We start from the raw sequence: 13,186 nt of genomic DNA, 5'->3' as shown, positions 1-13,186 counted from the left end.
GTTTATTACAGGAGTGGGTGGGTGAGATTCTGTGGCTTGCATTGTGCAGGAGGTCAGACTAGATGACCATAATGGTCCCTTCTGACCTTTAAGTCTATGACTCTATGGTAATGAGCCATTAGGAAAAACAGTAGGCCTTAGGAGAAGTCTTCCTGGGAACGTTCCAGACTGCTCTAAGTAATGGCTGCTATGACTCTACAAGGGCAGGTAACCAGACCACATGAATCTGGACTCCATCTCGGGATGTCTGTATTTTTCGACAAACTGTCTGGGAACTGGTTTTGGAACAAAGGGTTCCCACCATATGCTAAAGCTATATAAGGCAGGGAGTGACATCATCGGTTGTTCTTCATTAACCACACAAGACGATTCCTGGAACCATCCAAGGAACAAGAACTGAACTGTGGGAAGTGCTGGACCTAGACTAAAAGGATTTCTAGCCTGTGTATGAAAACCTGGGGATTCCAAGCTGCAAAGCAAGTATAGCCTGTGCCTTAAGAATCTGAAGCCAGTGTGTATCATCAGCCTGGGTGAAAATTTGCTAATTCGTATCCTATGTTTCTAGTATCTTAGGCTTAGTTTGCATTTTTGTTTATTTACTAGGCAATCTGCTTGGATCTGTGTGCTCTCTCTTAAATAAGAGCATAAGAATGGCCATACTGGGTAAGAACAAAGGTCCATCTAGTCCAGTATCTTGTCTTCCGACAATGGCCAATGCCAGGTGCCCCAGAGGGAATGAACAGAACAGGTAATCATCAAGTGATCCATCCCCTGTCACCCATTCCCAGCTTCTGGCAAACAGAGGTTAGGGGCAACATCCCTGCCCATTCTGGCTAATAGCCATTGATGGACCTATCCTCCACAAATGTATCTATTTCTTTTTTGAAATGTATCTTTTGTAGTTAATAAACTTGTTTTTGCTGTATCTAAACCAGTGACTGAGCAAAATGCATGGGAAATTGTAGCTCAAGGGGCAAAGGCTGTTGCATATTCCTCTCCACATTTTTTTGGGGGTGGGGTGGGAGGGAGGAGACCCTCTATGACCTTACGTTGTACAGTTCCCTGTGCAGCACAGGATGGTATAATTCTGGGTTTATACTCCCATGGGGGAAAGGGGGTCCTAGGCGGAAGGTTTGTGGTTATTTTGGCTGTAGCCTTTTCATTGTTGATTCATGCAGAGGCTGGTCAGAGAGCCTGCATGTAACTGCAGCTGGATGTGTCCCTACCTGTGTGAATGCTGGTGGAAGTATAGGACCAGGAATGGCTCTGCAGCTTGTCAAAGCAGCACAGAGTGAGAGGGAGCCTAGGCTGGTGGGTCAGAGGACTCAGTGGTACCCCAGTTTCATGTGGCACCCCGGGGGAAACCCATGACAGTACTATCTACACTGTTCCCTAATGGCTCCAAATAAAAGTCACTACTTTAGTTCATAAACAGAATGAAAACTTTTTACCTTAATAATGTTCTGAAGAACTTTCTCATTAACTACAGCTTTGTGGCAAGCAGTCTTTTGGTATAAATCCACCACAACTTCCAAAGATCTCTCAGCAAATGGTACGTAATTCAATGCTACCCATTCTGCCTAGAAAAATACAATTAGTACACTACTGAAGAAAACATGAAAAAACACTAGTTACGTAATAGAAAACTTACATTTTACATTTACCTGTTTTAACGCATGCAAGATTCTCAAGAATACTGTATATTTCATAATGTAACAGTTTTGATCCAAGCAAAAAATAGTTTATGAAGAAAAAAACATAACATTCTGAGTAAGAGAGCTTGAAATAGATTTGGGTAAGGTAACTTTTAGTAGGTCAAGTGTTGTATTTTATGCAAAACTACTATATTAGGACAATCTTAAGGAAATTTAACTCACCGGTGCAAATAGTTGTATCTAGTGGGATTCCATTGTGTACCAGAACAAACAGAATAAGAAAAATTAATACATATATAACAATTACCTCAAATTATATTAAATTATATTTTCATGCTTACTGAAAACCATCAGTATGGGCATGGATTTAAAGAAATTTTATTGTGTTCTATTTCTCCACAGCATACAAGATTCAAAAATTGTCCACTACCGTGGAAGAATTTTTCAAAATAAGGTTACTTTAAGTCCAATTAAATTTTTAATATAAAACAAAGCAAGATAGTTATGTTGGATTCCCTGGGAAGATTCAGATTTATTGTGTCTGATGTTTGTTAAAAGCTTTTCCTTTAGGGAGGAATGGAAAGTTTGAATAGGAAAGAAAATTTCTGTAGAGGATGAAAATGCCTGCAAAAACTAAATAATAATAAATTAATTGATAGCACAAGATGTACAGAAAGTTTTTCCAGATGGGGGAAAATGAATGTGTCTTGGTAAGCCACATCCATCTGAAGCTGAAAGGACTGTTCACAAGATGATATATTCAAAACAGAACAGATATGATACCTAAGAAATTACCTGATTATATTTTGCATTTGCAATGTGTTTCATTTCCAGCTGTCCATATTGTGGCGGTTTACAGGAGAATTCTACAAATGCCAAAAGCTGATCAAAGATTGCTGGATACATTATCTGCATGTTTTCTGAACCTACACATATGGCCTATAAAAACCAAAAGCCAAACATTATAATACAATATTTACCCCATGAAATTTCAGCATTTAAGAATTGCACCAATATTAAGAGCTTTTAAAGAGGCTCTTAATATTGGTGCAATATACTCTCGGAATATACTTTACAAAAATATAAATGCAGATTTATCAGCAATTTCTTGGCCATATTTGCTATGTTTATTTTTGTTTAATCCATGTTTGCTCTTGCTATGTTATCATAATGTTAATTTTTTGAGACAATACAGTAAATGCTGTGACAACAGATTGGTGGCATAAATGCAAGATGGCTGCTGCAGGATTAAGCTGAAACTGGACTCAACAAGCATGATGCCATAGTAATAAAATTTGTGTCTTTGTGTAAGTTTTCTTGTCTGTTGACCTGTGCCATAGTGTTTTGAAGTCCTACTCTGAGGAACAATTAACACTGCAAGAAGTCATCATCACAAGGCTTTAATTGGTAGTTCAAAAATGATACATTTTAAGAAGGAATGTACATCAAATGAGGACTATATGGAAGATTTAAACAGAACTAAGAACCATAATACAGCTTTATAATACAGGGCTTTCTAGTTAAGATATACTTAGAAGATGTCAATGGAACAGAACAGGATGACGACTTCCTGCTGCTATATAAATTCTGAGGCAAAGCCAAGACATTTATTTTCAAAGCAGAAGCCAATGATCCCATAAAGTTATTCCATTAATTTTCTTTAACATCAAATGTCTTGCCCCTTCCTCCTTGGGGTTTTCCAAGCCCTTCTCCATGTTAGAAGACTCCTTCCATTTTATTACTCCACAAAAGGCCCTGTGTCACATTAATTCTATCTCCGGGGATGACTGTAACGCTCTTGCAGGCAATCAAAGGAGCATCTAAATAATGAAACACTCCCTCTCCCAACACAAATGGATTGTGCAGCCATCACAGTTCTCAAACACCTAATAACCTCAGGACATGAGATAAAGCTCAAACACTGAATTCTGATCGGTGTGGCACTAAACCACTAGTCTAAACAAAAATGTTTGATATCCTGTAGATTTAATAATTTAGTCTGATGGACGTTGGTGCACTGGAGTGACAGTCCTTCACTGTATTTTGATAAGTTAAAAGAAGACAATGCATAAGAATAAAAAATAGGATTATTAGGTTTTAAAAACAAATCATATATACACACACATTGATCAGTCACGGGAATCTAGAAAGGAAGAAGTGAAAAATACTCTATGAAACAGACTTTGAATGAGAAGGCAAAGTCATTTGGGCACACTGGGTTAAATTTTCCAAAGCATCTATCATGAGAGAATGTACACAATATTTAAAAAAATCAATATATTTTGGGTCAATGTCCAAAAACTATCAAAGGTTCTCCAGTGGGGAACTGTATTTGAAAATAATCCAAAACAGATACCATCAAAGACATTAGAAACTACAAAGTAGTCTTGCAGAGTATGACTGAGGCTACGTCTACACTCCGGGGGTGGGTGGGTGGGGAATCGATTTCAGATACGCAAATTCAGCTATGGGAATAGCGTAGCTGAATTCGACGTATCTGATCCTACTTACCGTGCTGTGAGGACGGCGGCAAATTGACCGCTGCGGCTCCCTCGTCGATGGCGCTTACTCCTACCTGGGCTGGTAGAGTACACGCGTTGATTCAGAGATTGATTATCGCATCCGACGAGATGCGATAAATCAATCCCTGAGAGATCGATTTCTACCCGCCGATCCAGGCGGGTAGTGAAGACAAGCCCCAAGTATGTAAGTGATCTGCAGCGTTTTTAAATTTCCATATAAGAAATAACTTGTACATCACAAGCCATTATATTTTCCCCAGACACCCCTATATTAAGTCCATTACTGTAGTTAAGACTACAACATGTCAATCCTCAGGAAACTAAACTGTTGTGCATCACAGACAGAGAACAGACAAGACCACAGTGCCATCAATACCCAAGGCCTCTTCTATGGCAGGGAATTGATTAGGTGAGATACGCCCAGATGATCCCAGGAAGTGAACCATGACCCATACTGCAGATGAAGGTGAACAACCTCCAAAGTCCCTGCCAATCTAACCAGGGGAAAATTCTTTCCCAACGCCAAAAATGGTGATTAGTATGCCCATGAACATGTGAGCAAGACACACCAGCCAGGTATCTAGAAAAAGAATGCCCTGTACCATCTCAGAACACTGGTCCTCCACATCGGTTGTCCCACCTCCAGCTGTGACCAATCTCTGATGCTTCAGAGAAAGGCAAAACAAACAAACAGAATACATCTGGTCAATTGTGCATCACGAAAAAAAATTCTCTCTTACCCCTGCAGGAGACTGTCTGAAGCTCTGAAGTATAAGATTTGATTATAGTCATTATCTTAAGGCCATCCTGTTCTCCCCATGGCCCAGGAAGGAAAGATATCCCCGTAGGGAAGTCAGATTCCAAAACCACACAGGTCACAGAACTTCTTCCAAAAACTGTATTAAAGCATACCTTTTAAAAATACATTTAATCTTGTTTTAAAGACTTCAGGCAATGGTGAGTCCATCACCTACTCTGATAAGCTAATCAAATGTTTAACAACGCTCAGAGTTAGGCAATTTGTCTTATTTTAAGGTTGAGTTTATCTAACTTCAACTTCTAGCCATAGGATCTTGTTATGCCTGTCAGCCAGGTTGAAAAGCCCACATTTTCCATTTACAAGTCCTTATACCCAGTGATCAAGTCATCTCTTCTCTTCAATAAGCTGAATAGGTTAAGCTCCTTAAGCCTCACATCTTAAAGCTTGTTCCTCAGCCCTTGGATCATTTTTGTGGCCCTCCTTTGAACTCTCTCCAGCTTTTCCACATCCTTCTTGAAGTACGGACATCAGAACTGGACACGGTATTCTAGTAGTGTTTTTAATCAATATTGGATATAGAGCCACTCTCACTTCCCTATTTCTATTTGATATTTCCCTTTTTATATATCCAAGGATTACATTTATAGTTTTTTCCACGGTCATTCCTATGTTTTCATGAACTGCTTTTGAGTGGTGTGGCTCGTGTGAGAACATATATGATGCAGTGTCCCCAGCTTCTACTACTTTCTAACAATAAATAATAATCAAATAATCAGCTTGAGAAAGACATCCAGCATGGAAAATTTTAGGCCAAAAGGTTAAAGTCTGACAAAGTTATAAGTAACTGAAAACAGTGTTTATTGTTATTTGGGGGGGGGAGAGGACTGGGGGGAGTGGTGTGTAGAGGAATTTCATCCAAAACGGTATGGCTGTTTCTGAGAACCAGGGTAGGGAAAAATTTATTGTTTTGCCCATGTTAAAAAATTCTACTGACCTCTTGTTTGAAATGGTCTAGCACCCCCATGCTCTAGAGCACGGTCTTGAAATCTAACCAGGGCATGGGAGGAACTGTGTGACCACGGTGTGACTTTTGCTATCCCTGTGAAAATTTGCCCAGTTTTAGCCAAGTTATAAGTCTCTGAAAAATTGGAATTTGCACATGCTCAGTAGAGACATAGATTTTAGCAGCTAAATTCCTTGGAACATTCTGTTCAGAATGAACATGCTCCAGCCTGGAGCTCAACAGGACTTTACCTGTAGTTGCAGCTCTGCGATGCTCTGGACCATGCCTAATCCAGGTCCAAACAGTTAAACTGAGAACAGAAAGCCTGTTTCTCCTTTGCTCTGAATGACCCCCTGCTATGCCCTGACTGCTGGAGAACACTGCCTTATCTGATGCAAAAGGGACAAGAGCTGTATCTGTAAGGGGGGCTGTGAGAATAGATTGGGACTAGGAACTTGAGGGGGGGGGCAGGAGAGGGAAACTGGGACTGGGAATTGTGGAGATGAGACTGGGACTGGCTGGGCAGCAAACTGGGACTTGAATTCGGGGAGAGAAACAGGGAGGGTTTGGGCAGAAGGTATGGGCAGAAATGTCCACATATTCATTCATAAGACAGCATAAGGGAGAAATACAGATTGAATGAGGGATCAGGATGTGAGCAGGAGACTGGGACTGATTGGGGGAGCAGACGGGGGGGGGGGGCGGGGGAGGGAGACGGATGAGACTAGGATTTGCTGAGCTAGGAGTCTGGATCTGGAGTGAGAAGTCTGAGGACCGGAGACTGACTGGATAAGTGAAGAGAATGGGGTTTGGATGAGAAACCAGGGTTGAGGAAGAGACAGGACTTCGACAGAGACAAGCTGGAGGAGATTGAGCGGAAAAATTCAAGGTTGGGGGGATATGTGTCTATGCCCACTAGAGAACACTCCCCTCCAGAACTTGGAATGGAACCCAAGATTCCTGAGTGTACTCATTCCTCTACTGACAGCAAATGTCTGTGAAACCCTCTGCCAAAGTCTCCTTTCCCCTTTCAGTGCTGGTCCACATACAGGATGATAACCTAACTATTGCTATTACCTACTTTCTTAGATCAAAGTAGCGGAGGTCTGTTTGATGGGTGTAAAGGTTTCAACTCTGCTGACGAAACACGTGCGTGTCTATATACCATGTTTTTTCAGTTTGGTTTTTTAAAACCTAGAAAGAGTGTGTGTGTGTGTGTGTGTGTGTGTGTGTGTGTGTGTGTGTGTGTGTGTGTGTGTGTAAGGAGAGACAGAGACAAAATATGAATGAAAGGAAATATGAATGAATATGTGGACAGTTACTTTTGCAAAGGAATATTTTTTCAGTTCTAAAAAGAAAAAAAGGTGCATTGGTAGGATGAAGTACAGTAGTTTGCTGTTTTCCTCCACCCAGAATATTTCTTTTAAATGCAGGAAAGTTCCTGGAGGATTATTTCATTTCTGCCCATACCTTCTACTTTTTAAGCATAGCTCTCATTTTGCAGCACATTAAGAAAAAGTGCTGACAGGTGGTTTCAATTTAAAAGGTATGAGCAACAAGATCTAATCAGTGATAAATTTTAAAAGAAAATCAAGGCTACTGGATATAACTAATTTAATCAATAGATTGTTTCCTTCACATAATAGTTGTATGATCTGAACATACAGATCACCCTTATCTGTTGCCTTGTGTTTTAGCTCTATTACAGAAACTCTTCACTTAAATGAACGGGGCTCTTCAGGGACCAGGTCTTTGATAAGAATTTCTGCAGCAAAGCACTAGTATTTTTGTTACAGAGTAGATTTGTGAAGAGAGGAAAAGAGGAAGAGAGAACTGATGCTTTTTTCCCTCCACTTTACACAACTGCAAGTCCTTAAATTAGGATCACCATCCCTCCAGACTTTGCTGGAGTGAATAATGTAAGAAAAGCTGCCCCCGCAGAGGCTGAGTGTATTGCCTCCACTCCATTTTCATCCCATTAACAACAATGCTAAAACTTAAGTCAAGAAAGCAAATTATTGAACATACAGCACTGAATATTAAGTATTTTCATAGTGATACAGAAGAGATTTTATTAAAGATTACACCATTCATGTCAATATAGAGCTGCTGAATGGCAAGAAGCCTAGTGTAGTAAGGACAGGAGACAAGGTGAGCTTTGTGAGTTCAATCCTTGAGGTGGCCATTTAGGGATCTGGGGCAAAAAATCTGTCTGGGGATTGGTCCTGCTTTGAGCAGGGGGTTGGACTGCATGACCTCCTGAGGTCCCTTCCAACCCTGATATTCTATGCTTCTGGTTCTGTTTGTTCTTCAAAATGAGCAAAATTATCTTTTACATAAGAATAGTACATTACAAACCCAGAAATAACTAGGCAACTAAGGTTAATTTAACTTAACATAGTGCAGGTGGCAAAGCAAAAGAACCAATACATAGTACGGTTTACCTTTCAAAGCACATCTAAAGCTGTATTATTACCTTTTGTAAGACATCTAAAGCGGTAAGCACTGCTTCCTGCAAACTTGTCAAAACTGCTTCAGTATAAGATGGCAGGATGAAAGGGGAGGCATCAGAACTGATTGGAACTGAAACAGCACCATGTAAAATGACACCAAGCTTTTGGAGATCATCCATGCTGAAACCAGTTTTGATGTGTTGGTAGAGAGCTGGGAATATCTGAATTAAAGCTGTGAGAAAAGGTTGGCTGGGTATGAAAGTCAATTTCTCACAAGTAATTGGAGGCTTTGTACTTTCTGAGCCAATCCTATACCAGGTGTTCCAGGCAGCCCACCAAAGATTTAAATCTTCAATCTCATCTGTTATTATAGGTGGCTCAGATTCATTATATCTTCCAATTCTTTCTCCTATAGAGTCAGTTCTCATGAATGATCTGCCCAGACCAGTAGCAGTCATTGCCCCTAGGAGGGCAGGCACATTAATAGCAGGTGGTGTATCAGGTTTCTCTGAGTCTCGGACAGGAGAGACAATTTGTAAAATTTCCTGAAAACTTTTAAGAGCAGCCAAGGAAACTTCATTGTTTTTGCTGAGTGCTGCAGACTGGATGTGATCAAGAAGAACATCCCAGGCTTTGGAAAAATCTCCTATAAACAAACAAAAAGGTTAAATCAGTTTGAGGCTTTTTTTTTTTTTGCTCCTTCATTTCATAGGAGTTGGAGGAGGGGAAAGGTACCTGCCTTTAACTGCTTTCTGAAAGAAAGAATCAGCTTGTGAACAAAAATGATGCACACACATAAAGGAGAATTATATCATTGTTTATACCAGTGACACTCAGACTTCAGTGGTTCTAGAGCCAAATTAGCAATCAATATTACCCAAAAGGGTCACAGTAATGTGAGTTCATTGTTTAATTTGCTATAGTACTAGCTATTATATATACCTTTCAAAGGAAGGTATTATTCTCACAGAAAAAAATATATATATATTTTTTTGCTGTGAGAATAATACCTTCCTTTGAAAGGTAAACCTTTCAAGGTATATAAGGTTTACCTTTCAAAGGAAGGTGGTATTCTCACAGCAATTAAGTTAATATCTTAGTGCAAGTTGATAAATTAATTGGTTAACAACATAGTAAAAGCATCCTTATTAGTTAATAATTAAATCACACAATGTTTAATATCATGTGCTGCAAAGAGCTGCAGGAGACACATTAAAGAGTTACTTGTGGCTCGTGAGCCTCAGTCTGAATATCACTGGTTTATACCAAATCTGCTACCTACATGTTGCACTACATGATTGGAAATGCATTTTCTTTATCCTGAATAGTGGAACTGATCCTGTTAGCATTATACATACCATCGTTTTCATAGGGTCAAAGGCCAGAAGGGACCATTTGAATAGATCATCTAGTCTGACCTTCTGCACATCTCAGACCATTAAATTTCACCCCGATAATCCTATACTGCGCCCAATTATTTTAGTTAGATTAAAGCATTTCAGTGTCGTCGTCCCCCACCCACACACACACCTGCAGCTGGTGAGCTTAAGGGTACCTGCCCTGCCCGCGGCGGCTTGGAGCTTGGGGGCACTGCACAGCTTCCTGCGGGACCCTGCAGCTACCAGCCAACAGGGCTGAAGTCAGGGAGGTCTTTGGAAGTCACGGGTTCCGTGACTTCCGTGACCAAATCATAGCCTTACCCATAGCCAACACAGCTATGCCAGAAAACCCCACAGTGTAGACGTAGTCATGCTTGCAGAAGAGGGCTTCAGTTGGTATAGCTCATGTTGTTTGGGGAGATGGTTTAGCTATGCCAGCAGAAAAACTCCTTCTGCAAGATGCATCTCGCTAAGGGGCTCTGCTACCGTAACTATACCAGCAAAGCATTTGTAGTGTAGATAAGCCCTAAACTTGTTGCAGGGAACATGCAAGGCCCCTACAATGGCAGGGAACTGATTAGTTGAGATATGTACATATTGCAGCAGGCGATACACGCCCCATGCTGCAGAGGAAAGCTGAATAAACTCCAAGGTCCCTATCAATCTGAAGGAAAATTCCATCCCAACTCAAAAACTGGTGATCAGTTTGGCCCTGAAAATGTGAGCAAGATATACCAGCCAGGCATCTATGAAATAGGATTCTTTGTACTATCTCAGAGTACTGATCCACCCCACTCAGTGTCCTGTCTCCAGCTGTGGCCAATCTCTGATGCTTCAGAGAAAGCCAGAACCTTCCCCTCTTCCCACACACAATGTGTCTGGCCATTGTACATCAGGGGAAAAAATTCCTTTCTGATCCCTGCAGGAAACAAGCTGAAGCCCAGATGTCCGTTGATTTCAACAGGAGTTAAATGTATATAAAGGACGCAGGGTCAGAATTATCTTATTGGGTTACTGAATGATGTCAGCATTTTGGCGGCGACACCTCTGGATGCTGCTGCTTCTTGGCAGCATTTCGGCAGATGCTCGTCCGCCAGCCAGTACGCGGGCGCACTTAGACCCCCGGCAGGCACCGAGTTGGGGACCCCTGGTCTAGAGCATTCTGGCCTCATTTCCCTGCTACAGTATACATAAAGAATTGGAACAAGCGAGTTACCATGGAAAACTGAAAATGGAAGACCAAATGCCGTGTTTAACAGCAGAATTATTCTCTCAGTATATTCATTAGCAACCCCCCTAATCTTTCCATAGTTCCCATTTCATTTACTAAATTAAGTTTTGTGTAACTAATATATTCAAAGTTTTGTTAATCCAAGAAACCATTTTAGGTATTTCCATTCATTTCCAATTTAGTGATTGTGCTTCTAGTTGACATAATTAAGTTAGAGAGTAGTGCCTATCTCTCTTAAGTAACTCCCTCAATATCTGGCTACTATACAACATGCCCATGACTCCCTGAAGGTATAATTATCATGGAATTTTGTATCATCAAGAGAACCGTAGGAGCATATTGAATGGCTAGGGATCTGGTAGCGCATAATACTATTTGTAGTCACAGATTAAACTGACTTTTAAGGACACATTAAGATTTTCAATTTTTGTCATTACAGGAGGAAGTGAAGGTTGTTTGGGTGCCTTAACTGTACCTTTCCACTGCTTAACATGTATGGATTTCTATTAAATTTAACCTTAACTCTGAATTTTCAGTGTTTACAATGTTTGGGGTTGTTTTAATTACAATATCCCTGCAATGTTTTTACTCATAAATCACTAGTATGTAGGCAATCTTAAATCTGGTTTTAGGCAGTTTAAATACACGACTAGAAAATAATCATGAAAACTTCACACCTCATAGTACACATATTTCACCACATTTATTCAAATGACTATTTCTACTATATCAGAATTTGCAGGATATCACATGTAGTCAAAGCCTGGTACATTCAATTAAAATTAATTAAAAGGAAACAAGCAGATCAAATATTAATTTTGTTTTTCTTTTCTTTTACCTTTTCTCATAGTCTGTCATGGCAATGTGACCACGTAGATGGCAAAAATTCATCAACACAGCTTGAAATTACCTTTCACCACCTATATACTTTCTTAAATCTATCATTTTTCCATGTATTTATGAAATACCATTTCACACTTTACAGTACTTAGAAAATGAAGTTCCTTTTGCAATTCATTAACTTAGAACCCCTCTATGAGTACAAGCCTAACTCAACTGAAACATTTTGTCTATGTTAGACTGTAAGCTTATGTATGTTACACATGGTTGTACAGTTCAAGCAGTGTCAGCACTTGCTAATTAATCCTATTTTATATAGCTAATAACTTTGCAAATTCCAAAATGGTGAGTTGTTATAAAAAGGGAGAGGAGAATAAGTAAGGAATGCCAGAGAGAGCTACAAGGAGGGTGAAGAAGCAGAGTGAAAAGAAAGGGTGAAAAAAGCAAAAGAGAAGAGAAGGGAGCGTAAAAAAAAAAAAGGGGGGGGGGGAAGAATAGCAAACATAAGAGAAGAAACAAAAAGAATGGTGAGGGGAGAGAAAAGGAAAGATTTAGAAGGAAAAAGAACTGATGGACTTAGCACTATTAATTTCAGCTAGTGAAGAGATGCCAATCAAATAATTTGACCTAAAATAACATGTCCTTATTAGAGGGAAAGTGGATGGATAAAGAGGAAGAGGAATCACTTGAAAGAGTGTAATCTTCAATTTCTTCCACTTCATAATGAGTCTCAATTTTTTTCCTTAATAAATTTCCCTTGTTCCTTTTTTAAAATTATGTACATCATTGAATGTGCTAGTGGACGCCCCAGACACCCAATTTCCCCCCCTCCATTAATTAGTTCACTCAGATGCTCACGTGAAGGATTTAGGAAACTTTACAAGAATACAGCTTAAAAGTCAAGCTACATATAAATGTTAAAATATCAGGGCCTATTAATAGTTTGAGACTACAGAACATGTTTTTTTTGTGTTAGGAATTCTCTCTCAGCAAATGAGGGGAAAAACCAGCATTTTTGGCAATGATTCAAGAAATGCTTACAAAATTATGATTTTAACAAATATTTGACACCTGGAGTCAGGAATAATAGAATTAATATTAAATGTAGCTGCACTTGGTATTTAAGAATTCTAATTCTGAGCACCTGGGATTACAGGCTCCACAACAGTTATAGCAGGCCCGTTAGCGATAATATTTAATGAATCTGTAAACTCGGGGGTGGTCCCGTTAGACTGGAGAATAGCTAATGTGGTTCCTATTTTCAAGAAAGGGAAAAAAAGTGATCCGGGTAACTACAGGCCTGTTAGTTTAACATCTGTAGTGTGCAAGGTGTTAGAGAAAAT

The 13,186-nt window shown here is 39.8% G+C and overlaps 1 protein-coding gene across 5 annotated transcripts in view; it reads right to left on the bottom strand.

The window, feature by feature from the left end:
• Positions 1-13,186, bottom strand: part of MON2 (MON2 homolog, regulator of endosome-to-Golgi trafficking) — a 190,954-nt gene that overhangs the window by 48,623 nt on the left and 129,145 nt on the right. For 3 of the 5 annotated variants that reach the window (XM_034770422.1, XM_034770386.1, XM_034770396.1), the window contains 4 exons: positions 8,417-9,039; positions 2,451-2,594; positions 1,878-1,895; positions 1,452-1,580 (listed from right to left, as the gene is read on the bottom strand). In XM_034770422.1, coding sequence (XP_034626313.1) covers positions 1,452-1,580; positions 1,878-1,895; positions 2,451-2,594; positions 8,417-9,039 — 914 coding nt within the window. The remainder of the gene's footprint in view (positions 1-1,451; positions 1,581-1,877; positions 1,896-2,450; positions 2,595-8,416; positions 9,040-13,186) is intronic. The other 2 variants (XM_034770405.1, XM_034770412.1) reach the window with 1 other exon arrangement.

The sequence above is a fragment of the Trachemys scripta genome, chromosome 1, assembly GCF_013100865.1.
Source record: "Trachemys scripta elegans isolate TJP31775 chromosome 1, CAS_Tse_1.0, whole genome shotgun sequence".
NCBI lineage: Eukaryota > Metazoa > Chordata > Testudines > Emydidae > Trachemys > Trachemys scripta.
This window is presented reverse-complemented; position numbering and strand designations above follow the sequence as displayed.